General features: G+C 34.5%; 1 protein-coding gene across 8 annotated transcripts in view; it reads right to left on the bottom strand.

Moving 5' to 3' along the window:
* The window catches only part of ITSN1 (intersectin 1), a 126,436-nt gene that overhangs the window by 40,802 nt on the left and 62,697 nt on the right, over window positions 1-22,937 (bottom strand). For 7 of the 8 annotated variants that reach the window (XR_010825302.1, XM_066978287.1, XM_066978265.1 and 4 more), the window contains 6 exons: window positions 14,359-14,480; window positions 11,015-11,244; window positions 9,584-9,705; window positions 2,863-3,107; window positions 1,296-1,455; window positions 283-488 (listed from right to left, as the gene is read on the bottom strand). Coding sequence is in view for 7 of the 8 variants with exons in the window: in XM_066978287.1 (XP_066834388.1) it covers window positions 283-488; window positions 1,296-1,455; window positions 2,863-3,107; window positions 9,584-9,705; window positions 11,015-11,244; window positions 14,359-14,480 (1,085 nt within the window). In the remaining variant the exon portion in view is untranslated. The remainder of the gene's footprint in view (window positions 1-282; window positions 489-1,295; window positions 1,456-2,862; window positions 3,108-9,583; window positions 9,706-11,014; window positions 11,245-14,358; window positions 14,481-22,937) is intronic. The other variant, XM_066978285.1, reaches the window with a different exon arrangement.

Below are 22,937 nucleotides of genomic sequence, written 5' to 3'. Positions count from 1 at the left end.
CCAAAATATTATTTTTTTAGTTGCAAATCACATAAAATTAAGAATTTATTATGCTTTAGATCTTTGTTGGAAGGAGAGTTTTTGTGCAAGGAGAACTGAGGTCAGCTTACATATTCCTAACATGAACTTTTACAGTTGGAGGTCAAAACACCACAGAGAAGAGTTGCATAAAATTATTTTTACAGAGTAGATTCCAAACTTTAAAACTCAAGTGTGCAACTCTTCATATTTATTTAACCATTGCATTATAGACACAAAGTATGGTAAAAGCAAATACAATACCTTGTTGACTTCCTAATGGGGCCTGAAATAAGCTTCACATATGACTTAGGAAACCACCCCTTTTGTCCTTGAACTTCTCCAAACCACCACATATCTTGCTGCTCTAATACTGTGATGACATCATTTTTGTTGAAATTAAGGTGGTTGTCTTTTTTCGCTCTCCAAGGATACAAAGCCTGGGCTTGAAGTCCCTCCACTTTTTCGCCCTAATGCAGTTTTGAAAAAAGAGAGAGTAGTCAGTCATGCACCACCTTTCATAAAGAAAGTTCCTTAAGGAATTTTATTCTTATGCTACTTATATAGCAACAAAATACATAGACTTCTCCTCAGCTGTATAAAGCAAAATATGTCAATTAAAATTACAAAATAATACAAGAAATGTTCAAAATCCTCCTACATTTCTATCTGTTAATGTGTAAACACTGCAATGCAAAATTTTTTGCAAGTTTCACAATTAAGATATACATCTTAAACCTTGATGAAGCTATTTTGGCAGGGTTTGAAGTAAACTTTATGGAAAATGATGCTTTGCTGCAAGTTATGTATATATATTGTATATTCCAACTTTTTTGTTTTGATCTAAGACACTAACGTATTTAGCATTTTTCAGAACAACACATTAGCTTACAAGAACAGAATGTCCAGTTGAGGAAAATGTAGTGCCTTAACGGATGAACTGAACTCATCTGATGTGAAGCTTTGCCATTGCTATACCACTTACCCACATAATCCACTTTGGAACAAAGGTTGTTTCATGTGATTCAATGAAAGCCAAAGGAAGTGACCCAAAAATAGCACCCTGCCAAAACATTAAGACTGGACCACACAGTTGTAAAAAGCCAGCACAGAATAGCAGCCTCTTCATGTTAAATCGTGCCACTTCCACTGACTCTTTATCACTCCAAACCGATATAGCTCACCACCAGAGGACTGTTTTAACTGCCAGTGTTCTCTCTTTGCTTTCCAGAAGTTCATGCTGGGTCAGAACAGTTTTAACGAACATAGCTACTCACCTGACCCAAGACAGGAGAGGGAGATGATCCTGTAACAGTGGCAGGAGTGAAAGCTGATCGCTGCCGCAACTGCCCTGCACTGGGAACAGTCAAAGACGGCTGAGCTGCCCAGGCATCCCAGTTATCTGTCTCTGGTTTCTCATTAGTGTTTGTTGGCCATCTGAAAATAAGCAAATGACATTATTCCTATTATTTTCAGGTGAATACCAATGTTCATGTGGGAAGATTGTACAGAAATAAAGTCTACATTCTAGGTTTCTTTCTTGTAGTTAAATATTCCATGAGCTATCAGCAGCTTAACTCTCAGGTGGAAGGAAGTAGTGCAATCAAACATAGGGTTATAATAAACATATCTCCAAAGGGCGGTCTCTAAGAACAGTCGCTTGTCCTTGCTCATTTACAGCCAGTTATTCCTTAATTTAATTACATTTTTTAGGTGTGCTCCAATACAATGAAAATAATAAGTAGTACAGCCTATATTATGTGCAGTGTAAAGAGTTAACAGAAAATAGTCATAATTCAGTACAGAACTGGTTTGAAATCTTCATACCTGCATGTCACTTACGCATCATATTACTGCTGCTTATTTTCACTATTAAAATCCTTACCTTTTTTTTTCTTCTTAAAATTATCTCCTATAGACTTTTTTCAGCTTTTTAGTTTTATGCTACCTTTTATCCTTTTTATGCTATCTCTTGTCCTTCAAAATGTCTACCAAATCTCAAGATCCACCTCAAAATACCCTCTTATATGAACAAAATTCCCTGACCTCTAGGAGCATGAACAAAACACCCAGCTTAAATCTAAGTCTTTAACTTTCTTGTGCTATTAGTTGGAATAATCAATTTTTGCCCACCCTGAGAATATAATAGTGCCCAAAGGCCACAAACATCACTAACCCGTATCATGTCAATTAGTACATGTCATATTAGTATAAATATGTCATGTCATATTAGTATAAATGTTCTGGGTATTGAAACTGAAGCACTGTTTATTCAAAAACAATAAAGCACATACATGCCAAACATCTTCAGAAACCTCAATATTTAGTCCTATCCCTCCCTCACCTCTGAGATAAGTACTTTTTTTAGTAGAACAGAAGAAGTTTAAATACCCAGTAGTACTACTGCAACCTACTTGATGAAAATTTTGAATAGTTGATCAATACTGTATAAAGTTAATAAGACATCTTTGGAAGGACACGTTCTACTTCTATCAGCCTTATTAATGTTGTGATAAGGAACTAATAAATCATCTTTTTATTTTAACTCTGTCATTAACTTATTTTGCATAATCCAAGTTGGAAACCTTCAATGAGGGTTGATGTCAATCAGTAAAAGATAAGAAAGGTGAACTTCTTGGGATTTCTCCCATGGTGTCACCATCCTCACTTAGAAATGTCTCCCATTTGTGATATATCCTTCTCTACTGCTCAGACAGACATGATGGGAGCAATTTTTTTGTTTTGTCTTGCAATCTGTGTACTCTGTGCTAACTGCCCACCACAATCCAATTGATTAAAAAAGACTCAAGCACATTTGAGGTGATAATCACTACCCAAACATACGTTGAACTGAAGTCTGCCCAGTTATTGGCAGTTGTAGTGCACTCTGTAGACGCAGGAGTTCCTAGTGATGTAGTTGTTTCATGCACAGAAACTTTAGGTGCAGCAGCAGCCTCAACTACTGGTTTTACAGATGCTGGAACTTCATTTTCAGGTATTTTCTCTGCATAGTTTGCGGGGAACCATCCAGTTTTTCCCTTCAATTCTCCACCAAGCCACCCTGGTTCTCCAGTCTGGCTTTCATCCACCTGTAGATGCATTAAGTTAGAAGGTTAAGAGACGTAACATATAAATGGAATTTTTACTTGACATAAAATCCTCTTCATCCACAGTAATTAACTTTCTTTACTTATAGAGAAATTATACCTTCATTACAAACACAAGTTCCACCTATGTAGAATTTTGTTGTTATTATTAAATGTACTGTTGGAGGATTATGTTGTCAGCTATTCCTCCTATGGCATATCAACAGCTGAAGAAACATTTTGCAATGCAACGCTGCTTTGCGATTCATTTTTTTCAAAAATCAAAAAGGTTTTCTTGGTGATGAGGTATAAAAAGGTTCATTTCAGCCCTTATGCATAAGCCAAGCACGGGTTTTTAAACAGTTGCTTGAAAGTCTGTCACAGTAAACCAGACTTAGAGATATTAGTTCTGGAGACTCCATTAAATATTGCTATTTCTGGTTTAACTAATGAAACATGCAGATTTTAACAAGTTTCCCTAGATTTCCTTTTTCAGAAAACAGAACAGAAACACAGCATATTAAAATTAACCCCTGTCAAACAAATTCAAAACAAAACAAAACAAAAAAAATCTAATGTATTTATTCAAATTAATTCCACAGTAAGAAAGAATTGCAGAAGAAAAATAATTCACCATTGCTACCCCTCATGACTCATGAATTGATAGCATGGTTAAACACTGACAAGGCATCTGGAGGTTGCAGAAACTTTTTTTAAAGAAAAAAGGCAGTAATTTTATTAGGGGTAATTATAATAATTATGATAAATCTGGTGATCTAGCCATCTAACCTCTTCGATACTCTAAAAGAATTTCAGTTTTAAGGGTTTAAGCAAACCCTTATATACAAGTATGTCTTGCACCTATTACATGTAAATAATGTCTACTATCTACAACTATCTGCTGTGCATAGCTGCAGATTTCCCTAGCAATGATCAAGTCAGCAGTAAAACTAGGCTAGTAATGAAAAGTCAAATGACTAGCCCTACACAAGGGCTGTTTTTGGCAAGAATTTCTCTCATCCGTTTAGTCCAGTAGTAACCAGTATTTTAAAATACTTAGAAGTTTCAAATGAGAGCATAAATCAAGAGTTTACTGGTGCAGTTAACAGTACAGCAGTCATTGAGAGATGCTTAAATCTATAATTTGAAATCACTTGACCCTACCTCCCAAGCATCCATTATCATCTTGAAGGATTTGTTGTTAACAGTATGCTTCGTAAGCTAAGGAATTAGCAATAGTATCCTTTTCAGACATTGGGGTTTTCAGAATATAATGACATTATACAGCAATGGCATACGGTAGCATCTCAAGCTAGTTGCTCTGACAGTTGGGAACACACCTATCTATTTATTCTATTAATTTTAACAATATAAACTGATCAGCTGTTTGTTTGCCAAAAAAAAAAAAAAGGAACAGTGGCAAAAAGAAGCATTTGTGGCAATGGTGTAAACGAGTCGCTTTAGATAAGGGTGGGAACATTGTTTTGCAGAGAAGTGACTCAAACTGAAGCCGCAAAGCCTCTGCCTCTGATTGTCCCTGGGTTACTCATTTGAGCTGCTGATAGATTGCTTTGCTTTACTTCATGTGTTGACTCTTTGACTGCCTACTATTGTTAATTTCTATCCCACACTCCTCTTCTGGTGCAAAACAATCCATTATTTCTGCTTTTTGTTGCACCCATCTTCTGTCTCAGTCCCTATTAACTCAAAGCAAAATGAATGGAGTACATGCTTGACCGGTTCAATGTGGTTTTACTGCAGTGCAGAGCAAAATTTCCACTGCAGCACTGAATAGGATTGCTAGAGCAGCAGTATGAGTGATGGGAGGTCACAGCAGAGGGTGAATCTTGGGAGAGAGAGCGAGAAATGGACTATCAGAACCTGATGCAAAGTTTAAAATCTAAACAGTAAAAATACACACACAGTTTTGACTCTCATTCAGTTTTCAGGTAGTAACCAGAATCATTAATATACAAAAGAATAAGCACTGAAAGACTGAAAATCTGTTACCATGACCTTCTAAAATGGACATCCTTGAAACAAATCACAGCAATACAAAAACCACTGTAAGTTTTCAGAAAAAAATGTTTTGTACAAGCAGCCAAAAAAAATACCAAAGAGATTTTGAAAGCAACTAATTTCATGTCTCCTTAGAAGAGTTTAAGTTAAATTAATTCTTAAAACAGCTTAGGATACTCAAATGTAAGCTGATTTAGTCAAATTAGGTTTTCATCATATACTCATGAAAACACTTTGAAAGATCATTTTCACTTTATAATTCATAAAAAATGTTCTCTCAGTCATTAATATAAAATATAATCTGCATCTCTTTTTGTAGTACAGTACTAGAACTTTAAATATATCCCTTCGAACCTTTTAAAAATTAATTTGTTCCAATTTCCTTATATTTTTACACCCACCATCCCAAGTCCCTACTACAGACTTTTATTCCAGATTATTTTTTTTTTCAAAATACAACTAGACTTTAAATATACACCTGGACACTGAATTACAGCATGTATTTTTCATTTATTTAACTGTACTTTAGAGCCACAGCTTACAAATTCTCATTCCCTGTGGTTCAACACAATAATTGACAGAGGTAACAGCAATACAACTCTTAGCAACAGAAGCATTAGGTACAGTTAATAACTCTGTCAGCTTTGCAGAGGCCTACTCCACTTTGAGCTGGCTTGCGTATCACTAGCAGTTCACGTACACAAAAACAGAAGTCCTGCTTTACAGTAGCAATTACTTCTACATACGAATTCAAAACCTAATACTCTCAAAAAAGTATTTAATGAAAGCTAACCAGAGTATCATAGTCTGTTTTGTTTAACTACCCATCGTATCATCGTTTTAATTCTACTTCATGTGTAGGCCTTTGATCTAGCTACTCGGAGAATACTGGATTTCCTAGTACAATGCTGAATGTAAGCTCTGCACGCCAGAGGCCATATGTTGATTACGCCTACGCAGGGTCTAACACAACAAGGCTGCCTATGTACCCAATACAAAGAACAGTCCTTCTAACTTTCACAATCAACAGCCAACAAAACTGACAACAAACTACCATTATGAAATTGACTTAGACTTCCCATTTAAGCTTCTTTTATGAACTTTCTATTTAACTTATGTTCTACTATCAGAGCCACTACAGTTCAGTAACTCAGTAATTCAACTGTATTTCACTGAATTATTCTTAAGTTTATTTAAATAAGCTGAATTATATCAAAGAGTGCCAATAACAACAGAATCCATTCACTTACTCCAAGATGGACCCTAACAGCAGCAAATGCCAGCAGGACTCGTTTTGTCACAGAGCTATCCAAAGGAAAAGAATTCTACACATCGCGTACACATACCCATACACATAATAGAAACATAAGTTCTTGAATAGACAGAGCCCTGAACCAGGCATGGCTTTCTTGGCTCAGAATATATTTTGTTCCCAGACAAAAGCTTGGTTAACTTATAGTTAGGGTTATAAATCAATCTACATAGTGAAAGGAATCACAGTCTTACAGTGGAAGTTATTTGAAGTATGTAAAAAGGTAAGAAGCAGAGAAAGCAGAAAGTTAAGATACAAAAATCCTTTAATCAAAAAGTAGAAGTGTTTTTTAAAAATACAGCCCACACCCCACACATTCTCTAAACCATTTCACCCATATCAGTCCTACAGATAGCTAGCACGTGTATTGGAAAGTAAAGCAGAAGCAAGCTCTCCTCATCTACACTTTTGCAAATACTTCTTTCAGAACGAAGCCTCTTTCCTCTCCTTCATTCCTATCAAGACATACCTCAACATTCATGCACAGTGTGAAAGTATATTACACTGTTGTCAAATGCTATTTACAAGCTATACACCTATTAAAGTCTCAAGTCATTCTGACATAATGAATTCTGCAGTCCTGTTTAAATCCAGGATTTAGGCCTGATTTCCATGTGCTCTGTCAATGGATGTGTGCTTCAGCTGGATTCTTTGCTCATAGCAGTGACAGTTTGGGTAATATCTCCTGTATATCTATATGATACAGGACACGATTTCACAGGCCTGCACAGACAAAGCCATTTATAGTGTTAAAATGGGTAAATACTAAAGTCACCTATGTTACAACACAATTACTCTTAACAAAATTTTTCTTGTTGCACATAGTAAACTCCTAACCGCACAGGTCAGCTTAACTACAGAGTTGCATTTATGTCATAAATGAAACATCAGACACACTTTAACATGTAAGCTTGTAAATCATTATTTTCCAAAAGACGTAACTGACTCGAACCTTGTAGACCCACATAACACGACAAACACTTAAGGACAGATAAGAGTCTAGGAATCCAAATGCCCATTATCAAAAGTAAATTCTGGTCCATTGTACTTAGATTACTTTTGACAATGTGAGTTGATTTGTTACTTTACCCTACATAAACTCAAAAACAAGTAAACTACATGGTAACAAAATCTGTATTTATGAAAATGAATAAATTGCATAGACTTCCTAACAGTCATATAGCACACTTACCCATTCCCTTTTAACCTCCATCAGGAAAGCAATGATTTAAAGCAAGGCAGAATTATAACACATTTCACAAAAGTGTTTTACTTATATTTTCTAAGAGTAGCCCATTTAAGCAATTACTACAGAGCAGGAAATAAATCCCACAAGAATTAGTCATCAGATTTAATTATTGTTAAAAGTATGTTAAATGAAGAAAACTGAGCTAGAGAATATTCTTTTCTAGAGTAAGCTAAAATAACATATAGGAAAACTTATGTTGTACCAAAGACTTTATTTAAAATGTGTGAAGTGCTCCTTAAAATCACATATTTTTGGCAAAATGGTATTTCCACGTGAGTCTACCTAATAGTGAGCACTTTTCCTCATGAAAAAAAAAAAGTTTACTTATATGTCTAGGCTACAATCTATTTCCCAAGAAACAGAGATACAGCATTTTCCGAGAGCCCAAGGAGACCCATGTACCTATATCCTCTCTAATTTAACAGCTGACTGATCAATACTATTTCTTGATGAAGAATAATAGCACATTGCAATTTTATTCAGAATGGGATTGGACCTCTTCCCGAGTCATTCAGTACTGCTGCTAATACAGGATTCACTTAATTTCCAGAAGCAGATTCTAATGTCACAAATACCTCATTGTGACACAGCTGAATCAACAACAACAACAAAAAAATGAAGAGAGATGAGGGCTCATCTCCGTAGAATAGATGCATTTCTTTTATAGATATCATTACAATTTATGACAGTCTACAAAGGGTATCTTTTTTCTAAAATCCGTTATTACTGAACTGTGTCAAAATGCAATGACTCTTAAAATATTTTTGGAACACTATAATGAATATGCTTTTCCACAGTGAACAAGATAGCATTAAATTTCCACACCGGGCATTTTCATTATGAATAGACATGAGCATGCTAAGATCATACTAGCCAGTTATTAATATTAATACTGCAGTCATTAACAACAGAATTGTAATTTAAAAACACAGTTATGCACAAAAGCAGAAGACAGCTTTAGAGAATATGAAGTTTAACACAACATTTATAGGCAGTCCATATTCCATTATCTCATCATCTATTTTAAAAATGAATGGAAATGCTTCTGTATCAACACACCTGCAATCAAATGTTTAGGTTTTGAAGTTTCCTTTTTTTTTGAAATGACATTTTATCTACTTTATATCCTCTTGAAAATAAATGTTAAAGTGTCTCACAAAAGAGCTAAGTAGATAAAAAGCAAAACATAAGTACAGAGTAATTACAGAAATAACTCCAAGTTACAATTAAATTAGGTCCTTATCTCACAAAATGTCACCAAAAGAGCTGTAGAAAAAAATCCAGAATTACTACCCTACAAAGATTTCACTAATATTTACGGGATTCTGACAGAAGTGTAGCCATCTTGTAGCTTAGTATGATTGTTTCACTTGGTATTACACTGGACATCACATTTTCTTAATAAAGGCAATTAAAAAAAAAAATTAACACTGCTCTTGTACTACTCCTATGAAAAAAAGTAAATTTCTTATTAGAAACACATTTTATTTATCAAAGCCAGTTTTTGATTTAACCCATAGCAGCTACTCTCTCAACAGAAAATAACTAACTTTAACCCCTAGGTACCTTGAAGGGCAAAAAACCTTTCAATTACAACTTTTGTATAGGAACGTTTTCAAACACTTTGCACCTCAAACACACACAGCTCAGCATACTACAACTGACATGATCTGTTCATAGATTATGTTTAAACTTTACATTACAGTGAATTCTAAGAAGCTATATGTTATTGTAATAGGTAATCTGCAATATCACTTCCTATATATTTTGATATTCACTGAAATATTTTTCACAAATTTGTAAAAAAAAATACTGCCATATAAAATTCTTCTCACACAAGTGCAAAAAAAAAACACAAACCAACAAAGAAATTTTTTAAATATCACAATCCTTTCTTACCATGACTATGTCGCCAGGCTGAATAGTGATTTCATCGTGGCTTCTTGATTCAAAAGGATACAGTGCTCTATAATACACTATTTTTACATCCTCCTGAGCAGAAATTGTTAGAGGAGCTTTTTCTGAGCAAAGAAAAAAACACAGATACAAAGAAAAAGGCATTATTTTTACAGACTTGAAAAATGAGGCAAAAGTGGATACAAAAAAACCAAACCTTCCATTGTCTGTAGAAAGTATATTATCCTTTTACACAAGGGGAAATAGGAAAAAGCACTTTTTAAAATTTGATTGCTTACTATTTTCTCTTCCTAATATCATGTATAATATTACTATATTTTAACTAACATGATGTACATGATTATTTGTAGAAAGAATCATGCACTTACAATGCAACATACATGACTTCTCAAATGCATCACTGATTTTGTAGATTATATCTGAGCAGTAAGCCATAGATTCAATTCAAACTGTAATGTTCTTGCATGTATCAGTGGTATACCAAATAGTTTTAGAGCCTGCTTATGTAGCAGCCTCAATTGCAGCCTGACTATACTTTGAAAAAAATGTTTCAGAATGTCCTAACACACGCGGATTAGCTGAAAAGAGGTCACTTACAGATGGTGTTTTAAAAATCACATGCTTGTATTAAAGATGCATTACTAGTGAAAAGAAGAATAGAGAAAAAAAAGATAAGCTAAATTTCTCTCATATAATGCAGTTCCTATTTGTGTATTCTGTCACAGAAGTGCCCTCTGCTATTCTGCCCAAATAATACCTAACAAGAATATATAATTGATAAAGTCAACTCCAGACTAGTCCTAAAAGATAGAAGGTAATTTCCCTTTTATGCAGTCCTTTGATCGAATATTTAGACAAATATTACATTCCCTATCAATTCTCATGTGTATTAATCAAAGCCACTTAAGAGAGTACCGTGATTCCAAATATGGGCAGAAATCATGTTATAATGCAAAGAAAAAGCTCTCAGCTGAAAGTGATTACGCACATAACAGAAGAAGATTATATCATAGACTTCAGGTCATTTGTTCAGTAAGCAACATGCATGTCAAAGGGGAAGAGGAAGAAGGATAGCTAAGTGACACACTGATACTATAAAAAATCCAGATTTCTTAAGATTTGTAACGAGAAGTGCAGCAGTAATTTTTGACACCTTACGTCAACATCTTAGACCATTTTACATCTAAGATTCTTTCTTCAGCGTGCACTTCGAGTCTCATCGACTTGTGTTTTATTCTGTCTGCTGAACAACATACTTTTAGGAAGAACACTGAAGCCTAGAAGAGAACAACCTTTTGGAGTTTAGAGCTCAAACCATTCATGATTTCTTTCAATAAAATGAACAATTCAATTGTGAAACATATGGTTCTTCAAAAGCCGTGTGCAACAGCATTTCTTGATTTCTTCCTCTACCTGCATTTGACCAAGGAGCCTGGACGGCTGGCTTGACTGGTTCTTGATGTGGTTGGAAAAGCTTACTCAGTTTCTCTTGGATTTCCTGTTTCCCCTTATCCTCGCTTTCCTTCTTCTTGGTTATTTCTTCCCTTTTTTGCTTCTCATCTTCCTGATTTTTTTTTTGCCACTGAAGTTCTTCTTCTTGTTGCACTCGATCAAGCCGTTGTTTATCCCGCTCCTGGATTCGTCTGTTGGACAAGTAAAAGTGTTCTGTTTTACTTTTTAAGTCAGTCAAACAAAAGACCATAGAAGTTACTTGTCCTTGTGTGTAATCTACAATATAAAGTGTACTCCTTATGATTTTTACATATCTTACCATATCTGGTAATTTTATTTGTTGAGTTATCAACCCCTCCACAACATTTTCTTACATAGTGGCTCCTAGATGGCAAAGATTGTATGTATTCATAAAGAGCTGTGACTCAGACAAGTGAGAGAACACTAATCTGTGTAACCTGCTACTAATGGCAGGTCTCTATTACTTTTAACTGTTTTGTCTTTGCATCTAAAAATGGACTTTAATATCACTTTTTATTTTAACTCACATGTGAAGTCTATGCCTGTACAACACAATTCCACAGAACTCTGAAAAGGCCTCAGCATACACTGAGAAATTAAATACTTGTGGTTTGGAGCTGAATGTAAGAAGGGAAAAAACATTTAACACAATTTCTTCTCATCAGAGTTCTTCAGAGATTTTTAAATGCATAACTGTTCTTATTGATTGAATAGTAACCGTTTAACTTCTTTATCGAGACTGTGATGTCTTCCCCTCTTTAATGACATGAAAATATGTTTAACTATGTTTTTCTAATTACTGTATGAAACTTTATATAGGTATTTTATAACAGTCTCTTACTGAGCTTACAGTGCTCTGAAAATTATAAGCTTTATACAATCCAGTATCTTTACACTTTCAGTCCCAGATCTTCAATTTAACAATATCAGAGTCTCAACTTGGGGATTCAACAATATTTGTGTATTCTCTTTTCATAGTTTTCCATGACATTCATAAATCTAATGCAACTTTTTTAAGTAATGAACCATATATAGAAAAAAAATTGAACCCATAAATAAGCCCTTCAGGACCTTGTAACTGTAAGGCTGCTTTTCATAATCTCTTCCCAAGCAATCTGAGCATCCCATTATATCAGCACTACAGGTTACCATTTTCATTTGCCCCACAATTCTTTTTATTTAATCTAGAACTGTAGATATGAACTACAACTATCACCAGATGTTTTCAGCAATGAATTCTTCTACAGTTTTCCCTGAAACACAACAAGCAGCAAATTATACTCTTCCATTTCTATTGCTCAACACTCACTTTAGCTTTAAAACGCAGGAAGAAGTCAGGAATACTATTCAAACAAATTGGTTCTACTTATTTTCTCAAAGCTACAACATCTCTAGGTAAGATACAAAATAGTCAAATCAGAAAAAAAAAGTGGTAATCAGAAAATATGGCAGTCCTGATCTTCCTGTTGTGGGGCAAGGAATTCAAAAAAATATCCACAAGCTTCGCACAGTACTCTTACAGAACTACTCAGAAAATTTCACACTCCTAATTGTGAAAGCCAGCAAGTCCTTTACGCCCCCCGACAGAGGACAAGAAAAAAATGGGTAAGTATTGTCTGTTAGAAACAATTTGTACTGGTAAACATAACTAAAGGGTTGTAACAGACACACAGGGTGGTTTGATTTGTACTGTGACCTGTTCCACTTCCATATTTTTTTAATACCTACAAAATTAGTGAAAATTGCATGGCAACAAATTGGTCATTACAGACTTGGCCTACTGTATAGCACATATTTTGTCCAAAAGCACCACGAATTCCTGGCCAACATACTTAAGGGTAAAAATTTACTTTCCAAATGGTAGGTTGGCACCAGAGGGCAAATATCATCTTCTGTCATTTTAAGTTTTGAGTTGACAAAAACATTTTCCAAGAAATCCCAAATTACTCAGTACCTGTGTAAGATGACAACTACTAACAGAAGCTAAAAAAAACATCCTTGGTTCAAAACAAAATTGCTGATACAATCTCAATATTCTACATCAGTATACCGTGAGTATAGGTTAAGACACCAGTGAGGATATTACTTCCTTCTCTACAAACTACTGCTATATATTTCTGCCTTCAATGTAAAGTCAATTTAATAAATTCACTGTTCTGTCAACCTCCTCCTTCAATCACTGAATTTGTCCTTGGCATGTTCATTTGCAAAGTATTCAGAGCCAATTACTCAGCAGTTTTGTTGCAACACTGAGGCTGCATCATATACTGATACAAAGCGCTTTTTTTTTTTTTTTTATTTCAGTGGTGTCTTACCTGGTGAGTTTAGTCAGATGGGCTTTAGAAAATGATTTTTTTAATTATGTTTCTAGTAGAGCAACTAATTCTTCCCATAGATATAAATCAAGTTTGTTCTAGCTGCTGGATTGAGAAGAGCAGATGAAAACATATCTCAGGGGTAAGGTACTGATTTCTTGTTTTTTTAGAAAGTTTGCTTTTTCTGAAGTCAATACCTCAGATTCTTAAAGGCACCGGCTCTATGCAAGTAATTAAAGAACTACCCTAACTTAGCTACTTTCTATGTATAAGATTTCTGTTTGAAGATGAGGTTTTCATTGAGACCTTGTTTTGGTTTGCCTGAAATATAAAATTAACTTGACTCACAAAGAAATAACACAGACGACCAGGTGGCTTTAGATCGCAATCCATGTAATATGATAACCAATAATTTAAGATCCCTTGTTCCCAGGCCTTTGTTTTCATCTCTTGACCAGTGTTTACCCAGATTGACAGCATAAAAACCCCTAAACTGCTAAAAATTTAATCAAGAAGCTACAAATAAATTATGTCAGAATAGAACTGCTTGCTAGACTATATGCCATTTATTTTACATAAATATATTATAAATACATTTTAAAAGTTATTTCCAAGGTGTGTAGTAAAAACCATTAGCTCTATCTCCAAATGTAGAAGTACACTACACCTTTTAAGTAATGCTGAAATCTGTATGTATCATTGACAGTTAAGAGTCACAGACAGATGTAGAAGCTCATCTCCACAACACACTTCTCATTCAAGGATTAAAAAAAAACTTCATTTCTAAAGAAGTCATTTGCACTGAACCAAAACTTGTTCTAGGTCTTAAGATATTCTTGACATTTAGTAATATATTATTTGAAATCAGATTATGTTCCTGGAAATACAAAGCTTATTTGACTATTTTCGCACAATGCTTTGCGCTCCCGTATCTCCACAGGAAGGGCATAAACTAGAGCATTTTGTTACCTTTGAGCTTCTTTTTGCTTTTCTAGTTCTGTCTTCCTTTCCTGTTCTTTCTGTTTCAACCTCTCAGCTTCCAAGTTCTTTTGCTTCTGTAGTTGCTGTTTGTTATGTATTTCTCTCAGCTCCTAGACAAAAAAGTAAAATATGTGTAACCATTCAGAATGTGAATCACAATTAATGGCCCCGTAACATTTTCATTGTGAGGCAACAAAAATTGGAAATGGTTGGATATCTCTTCAGACTTTCAGTATAGCCAAATGCATTGGCAGGCATTTAAGGTAGGTTTCAAAGGACTATAAGCCCTTTCACAATTTCCTAAATTTTAACTATATTAGCTTAGATGTTAAAGAGTTAAGAAACCAGTAAGCCTTTTTAAAGTGGAACTCTAAAAAGCTGACAAAACTTTGACAAAGTTTCATCTGAACAGTCAATTATGTTTTATTTTATTTGCTGAATTGTTGAATTTATTAAATTTCGTACAAAAAACTGGCTTATGAACTACTCATAATAGCAAGTGCTTCAATTAATTGGTTTTATATTGAAATTAAGGGTGATTTACTAAAGAAGCTTCAGGATTGTTTTATGTCCAGGAGATAGAATTCCTCAAGCAACAACTTTGGGATGAAACTGTGGTACAGAGTACTCATTCGTATACAAGTCAGTTTTCCTTTGGTTAATTATAAAGACATTGCTTGAAACATTTAGAATATAAATAATAACAAAAACATCATATTTTCTCAAGATTTGTTTTCTGCATGAACATCTACTATTAACAGAAATACCAGTTAGATCTTGCATCCCTTTGTGTAACCTAGAGTCTAGATTTTTTCTATTTTGAGTCTAAACTCCTCAGTATTATAAGGAATAAAAGAATCATTTTCATTGAAAATAGTCCACATTAAAAAAAGAATAGTACAAACAAAATATGCAGAAAAAGTTTATAACAGGAAATTGTTTCTAAATCTGTATCTTAGTAATGTCTGCTTTTATTGAAATATGACTCACATTGAGCAGGTTTGTTTAGTTCTTGTGTCCTTAAAAGCTTTATCTTAATTTACTCAGGCACTCAAATAAGTAATCTTGAAAGTATTGTGATAGTTTTTCAGAAATTCATGATCTACAGATTAGCCAAATGAAGACTTCATTAACCAAAACATATAAAATTGCATAAGAGAATAAATAAATATCAAGTAATTCAACGGGCCCAAATCAGTAAAGTGAGTTAATTTTACAATAAGATAATTGCACAAAATTATTAGCAACTTCTTAGCTTTCATGCAAGTTGAAAGTTAATACTTGTTTATTTACATATTAAATTTATAATGTTTCTAAAAATTTCTGTCAGTGAAATTAATACATGAAGTAGTGCTTAAAGACTGCACTGTGCAACATCAAATATTAAGATGAAGTCAAAACTACATTGTTAAGAGGAGTAGCACTTGACCTTTGCAAGGTATTAAAACATTTTGGATATATGAATGAAAGTTTTAAAAAGTTAAGTTGCATTTAGTGTCGTAGTCCTGAGTCACATTTTCTTAATGATCCTCAATTTTAAATTCAGTGAAAACTGAGTTCAGCATCATTAAAGAGATAATCAGTTCCTATACAAGTTTAATATAAACTCTGCTAAGGCCATGAAACTCATTGAAATATGGAGATAATTTAGGCAATACTATATTTCATGATCATCATTATTTTCCATAGCCATATGAAAGCTTAGCAGATAGTTAGGATCTAGAATAGATATTACAGAATATAAAATAAACTACTCTTGTGAAATCACCATAATTATTCAGGCAGGATAGTGCCTTTGGGAAAATTTTTAAACCCTGAATGCCCATGGTTATTAACATTCATGCATAGCCTTATTTTGGACTAAGGAAAAGGGATACTAAAATGGAAAAGCATTAGCAATATTCAACATAATGGTTTCTTAGTAGCTGGCCCATGAAGAACAATGAGCAAATAAGGGGTTTAGGACATTTCAGTGAACACACAGTTGGCCAACTGCTCCTGGAGCTAGATGTGGCCTGCACCAGACTTTTCTGTAATGCTAACTATAGTAAGCAGTCTTTTCCAATAACTGTATGTTATTAACTCAGCTTCTTTAATATTGTTACACTTGTAATATATTGAGGTACAAAGGATTTGACCCTTGTTTCCAATTAATTTCCCTGAAGGAATCATAGTCACCATCTTCTTTGTATGATCACCCAAACCCTTATTTATATAAAAAATATGTACAAGTGCAAAGGACAAATATACAACCATAAATACACTAGCAGTTCAGTGATTTGCAAGCATTTATCTGAAAGGATATAGGTTAGTAAATGGCCCAGTTTGCCATGTGGAAAACAGCTTTCAACGGTATTTTGAATTTCTGTAGATTACAGAAGTCTCCACACGTGCAAAACAAAGTCTCTACAAAGCTCTTGAAGCTCAAAATACTATTGCTGTGAAGTATCAAGTATCTTGAGTGGTATTCATGATTTTAACTAGCTGTTTCTCTTTCTGGATAAGGAGACTGCTACCCAAAGCACAGGTTGCTGACTCCTAAATTTAGTTTAAATTTAGCACAGTCTTCAGTTTAGAAATCCTGTGGTGTTCTCCTTGCTCTTGTTTTCCTTCACTTCCATTCCCCCTGCTGTCCCTTAATGCTGTATGCCAGGAAGCTCAAGTTTCTGAGTCCTGGCTGATGAGACAAAAGAAAACTCTGCTTGAGTTGAGCAGAGAGATCTGAGGTAGTCACGTATTTCTAATTAAACAACACTGAAGACAACCTACTGTTACTTGCAAAAGTTATTTAGACAAGAGCACTTTCTTGGTTTGTTTTTTCTTCCCCTTTGCATCTTTTTCTCAAACTCTGGTGCGTGAGCAATTAAATAGGAATTATCACTTGGCAAAGAAAGAGGAACTAACATTCTTCAAGGGTATGAAGGCTATCTTAGCTAAAAGAAAATAAAAACACAAAATCTGTGATAACCCAGATGAAAAAATGTGAGCTTGGTTTAGTTTTTAACAAGAAATTCGTACACTAAAAAGAATGATTCGGTTCACCTATGCTTACAGAACCAGGAGGAATTCAAATCCTCTAATTCAAAAACAACCGGTATTTTCCCCCATTCAGAAAAGCATCCTCAATTCTCAAATACATAAAAACACACAAGAATCTGCAAGACCAAAACAGTGCCTAGTACACCAAACACTATTTACTTCCACTAGGTGTCTAACTGCAAGGCTAGCCCAAACTTTATATTTTAATTATAGTTTAGACAAGTTTATCTCACTACCGAAAGTACAATATATACCATGTCTAGTGCCAAATAGGAAACTGAGAAGGTTCTAGCTATGAGCCATATCTCCATGGCTGTCTGAAGCAAATAATTTCTCACATTGAGTACATGCAGCAGGATCATTAACTTCGGTCCAAATAATTAACTTTTTTTTTTTTTTGCATATCTTGTCATTTTATATGTATACTCAGCTAAGTTAGGATCTCCAATGACAGTTGCATAAAGTTTTCCATAGATTTTTTAACACATTATTCCTTTCCAGCAAAGCCAACATGCTAGTTCAGCATATTATAGTTTTCCACAGACAATCTATCACGTTATTCCTTCACAGCTAAGCCAATATGCTAGTTCAGTATTTTGTGCAGAGATTTTCTGCGTGACATACCTGTAACCTGTAACAGTTAAGAAAATCCAACCTAGTTTACACACCTAGCACTAGATGGAGTATTTTGGAGGTAAAAATGCTGTAAATATCCTTCTTTGCATCAACTAGGAGGAAATAAAGATTTGACTGGTATCTCATGCAAGAGATAGATGCTCTGTTGCTTTTTTGTATTAGTGGGAGGATGGGGGAAGAAAGAATCAGCATCTCCCACAGTGCTGCAGGACACCAACTGAACAGAATTATAGTAACACTTCAACAGTCAACAGAACGAAACATTTGCCAGCTGAATATTCAGCACAGTCCTACGCTCGTCCTTTACAGACACAAGCAACTAAGAAGTTGTACAAATCGTGTATCGTAACTCTGAAGACATAAGAACGCTTTGCTTTTTCTGGTGTGCAGGACAAGGAATGTCTTAGGCTAAACGCAGAGAGAAATTGTTACCTTTCCACTTAATTCACAAACAGACTAACAAGTATAAAAATAATTTTGAGATGTTACAATAACCACATTTAGGTACCCACATAATATTGAATACGAGTTAAAATATGAATTTCATACAGCAGAGTAATATTCACTATATACAGACAAGTCATATTGATATGAAAACCTTAACTTTAAAAATTTAATCGTTTAAGCTCAAATGTTGCCGTTTGACGGAAAGACAGGACAGCTTAGAACACTCTTCGGGGATTACAGCACAAGGTTTCCATCAAATCTTCTCTTGAGACAAACCACAGCATTTTATCCCAGAGGAAAGAACCCTACAGTTCTGTGCTCACTGAGGCTTTCCCACAGCAATACTCTTCTACCCAATTCCCCAGATCCCAAAGCACCTCTTCTGTCCTTGACAGAGAGTTCCTCCTTTAACCCCATATCATAGTTATGGGGGAGTTCATAAAGGGAATGTATTGCCATCTCCCTCATACTTCGAATCACAAATTACAGTGTTGTGTAGGAATGCTTAAGATTAACGTTTTTTTCATTTTCATTTTAAAAGGTCTGATGATGACCAAAATAGGCCAAAATTTAGACCAAAATTTAAAGACCAATTTTTAGACCAATAGACCAAAATTTAAAGTCTTGAAGTGTCAAGATATGCAAAAGACAAAAATAACTAACTAGTACCTTGCCCAGGTTCTAAATCAAGGCACACTCCTCATTTAAACACCAAGGATTAGATAAATAAGATTACAAAAACTCTTCTCTTTGGTTATGCTTTAGTGCTAGCACCTTTTATTAAATACTAACTTAGTTAAACACTGCACACTCATCTGTAAACAAATCTGGTAAAGTGAAGCACATAACTGGAGGAGGTTCATCACTCAGATTGAGATAGTTGTGTACTGCCTGAGTATGGCATGGAGACCTTTAGAAAGGAGTCTAAGTAGTTGACGCAGCCCAGGAGAACTGCCAGGCACTGCAGCATTGCATCTTCCATTGCCACTGACTGGAAGAAAGAAATGCTCAAATGTAAACAGGCATTCATATGCAAGACTTGTCCAGTGCACACTGACTAGACAGGGACTGACAACAACTGGAACATGACACAAAATGTAAGACATTTTTAAGAACTTGATTCTAGCTGTTCACCACTTTTTCCAGGCACTGAAAATAGCTTCTCAGCAAGACTAACATTTCAGAAACATTCATTTAGTTGTTTTCTCCTGTGCAATAACTCAGATAAGCTCTAAACACAGGATTCTTCTATGCTGCATGAAATAACTGCTTGGTTATTTCATAAAAGTCTATTAAGAACTATTTTAATTGTTTTATTTGACTGTGTAATGACTGACCATTGCAAAATTTAAATGTAAATTCACACTGAGTGTAGAATTTTGAAAGGTAAATTATAGGAGAGCTATATACACACAAACAGGAAACCTAATATAAAGCCTTCTATTCTACAAAATTATTTTATATAGAAAAAATAAGTGTCTAGTTACATTTTACTAGTACCTGTATCAGTTTTAATTATTAGCTTTCTTGGCTAGGATTTTGAAGAGTATTGAAAGTTAGACTCCTTGAACTTAATTAAGGATACAAAAATGCGATGTAATTCTCAACCTTGTTAAACTCACTCACTTATTCTGTAGTCAAATACATCGCAATCCACAAGTCTATCATATTCTTTGATAAAATGCCTCAAATAGGATTTTAAGAGATATCTGACAAGCTCCAGGCTAAGGTACCTATTTCTTTGCCAAACAAGTACACTTGGTCAACTCTGTGGCTTTAGACTTTACACTTTTAGACTTTGTGGCCACAGTGGCACCCTAGAAGCCAGGTAATTCTAAGTACTATCAGTTAGCTCAAACCATGTGGCTCTAGCTACAGATATTCAATAGAGATACCTGGATCTACCTCCTTTGAAACATTAATAATAATTCAAACTCCAGAAAGTTTTTGAAAAGTACGCAATTCTATGAACATTTCAAAGTCTTGAGATGTTAACTTGAAAAAGAAGTAACTGAAGTACTTGAGTTCTAAAGGATTAATGAGAAGAAATTTAAATCAGTTGCTCTGGAGGGATGAAAAAAGATTCGCTGAGAAAAAAAAACTGTTTCAGTTATCTTCCTAGTCTCTCATATATGCTATTAAGACAAGAAGCAAATATGAGGTAATTTAGCATCAGTTTTGTGTATTCACTTACTGCTGAACATAGAATTGTAATATGGAGGCAAATGCAGTGCAACCCATTGTATATGATATGTTAAAAAGTTGACCTGTAACCTAAAATACATTGGAACATCAAGTAAGCCTTACAGTCATATCAACAAAAAGGCACACTAGACAAACTGTTCACTTTAACTTGCACTATCTCAGCATATTTCTCTGTCAGATACCAGTGGATCCAGTGTTATCTGTTCCAAGAGAATTAATTATAGTGTTGCAAAATTTAAGTGGTGTATTCACATGGAAGATAATAGAACAGATATTCATAGCCAAAACATGAGGAATAGATCTCAGTAATGATAACAAAAGGTCATGGTTCCATGTTGCTGTCAATTTTACTGTCTCTTTAAGCATTTCATCATAACTAGTAAGTTAGTTTGGCATATGTTCTCAGAGAGCAGTAGGAATTCTGGGAATTCACAAAAAGTACCACATCATTCTGCTACTAGACCAGAAATCAGTTGTATTATAGAAAACACGGTGAGCACCAGTGCCTCTCTATTACTCGACAGAGAACAACAGCTGCACAAGTCAGCGTCAATAAGGGTGTTGCTGTTCTAACACCTACCCCATCCGATGTGCATCTCAGTTATATATTAGAGCACAAAGGAAGAGTAGATCACCATAGAAAAGGCCAATGAATTAAAAACTACCAGATAATTTAGGAACAGCCTTAATTAAAAATGAAGTTTAAATTTTATTTATTTAATAGAAAGACATTTTTAAAATAAATATTTATGTGTATCCCATCTGTACATATTTCCCTTTAGTTCTGAAGTTAAAGAAGCCCTTATTATATTTAGAGCTCAGATATGGTTGAATTTTTGATATATTATTTGAAAAGGATTTACATTTAAATGTGAGCACTGTACAGTTGACTGATAATTATACAAATTGCAAGATATTTTAGCACCAAATTAACCTGTTATATTTATGCACTCAGTTACTACTAAATAAGCAAACAAGACATTCTTCTGTTAGTTGGGGAAATTATTACCAAATCGAAAAAAAAAAAAGTCATCTTTCCAATGGCAGCTTCTTAAAGTTGTCACAGGTTTTTGACTGTTTAGATTAAAAGAATTATTCAAGTTCCTAGACTCCTTTGTGTTGAGCAACATTATTACCTAAGACATACCTGTGTTCTGGCTTCATTTCAGGATAGAACTTCCACTTCACACAAACCCTAACAAAACTAAGAGTTTCAGGAAATCTTTCACTAACTTTGTGCACAAAGTCTCTCACATGCAAGGTGTTCTGCGAGCTTCCTCCACAAGGATAATGGCTATTCAAATACTGCTGTACACACAGGATCTTCTAAGCAGTTTCTCTTCCAATGGGATTGCTACAATCACCCTATGCTAAGCCCAGGAAAAGGCATATCTTTGCAGATATTTAAACCTAGTAAAAAAGACATCCAGGCCTTCAAAAATGCATCTTGCACATCTAGTGAAATTACAAAAGGAAGAAGATACAACTCTCTCTGTTCCCACCTCCCAGTTTCATTAGTACAACTGCTCCACTGCCTCACTTTTGCTTCTTAAACTCTTCTCTTCAAGCAAACACAGAAAACTGCAGCAAGGCAAAAATACTAACTTTCAGCATCACAAAATGGTCTTCTTGTTAAGCACCGTGTCTACATATTATGAAATCAAGAACAGAATATCCTCAGTTTAAGAAAGGTTGCTGAAGTTATCCTAAAAACTGTCCTCGTGACTAATTCTCAGCATATAAAGTGATAACTCCAAATACTAAGATTTGAACACAGAAATTAATTTTCCCCTTAAGTTGCAGAATAGCTTACCATTAGATGATGTATTCTAAGACAGATGGCAGACATTCTGACATTCTGATAAACCAATGTCTTTGTTTAATGTGAATTTTCAATTTTTAATCATTAGCTTGTTATTTGTTGAGCCCTTCAGTATTTTAAAAAATAAATTTAAGTGTTTGGGGTTTTTAATGTCATGAGACTAAGATTATTCACCCCCCCTCTGCCCATTTATGAACTGTTTGGGTCACCTATGAACAAACCAAGTACTGACACTAATTTTAGAACAAATATTCTTTGATCGTATTTATCTTCAAATTGGTTCAAAGGACTCCATTAAAAAGAAAAACACACACAAAAAGCGCAACATGTTATAACGTGCCCAGAGAGATATATAGAGGAAATGCAAATAAGGTAAACTCTTCTGTTTTCTTTTAAAGTAAATTGAATATTTAGTTTG

This window comes from Anser cygnoides, chromosome 1, assembly GCF_040182565.1.
Source record: "Anser cygnoides isolate HZ-2024a breed goose chromosome 1, Taihu_goose_T2T_genome, whole genome shotgun sequence".
In the NCBI taxonomy this organism is placed as follows: domain Eukaryota; kingdom Metazoa; phylum Chordata; class Aves; order Anseriformes; family Anatidae; genus Anser; species Anser cygnoides.
The sequence above is the reverse complement of the archived record's forward strand: the minus strand, read 5'-3'. Positions and strand labels throughout refer to the sequence as shown.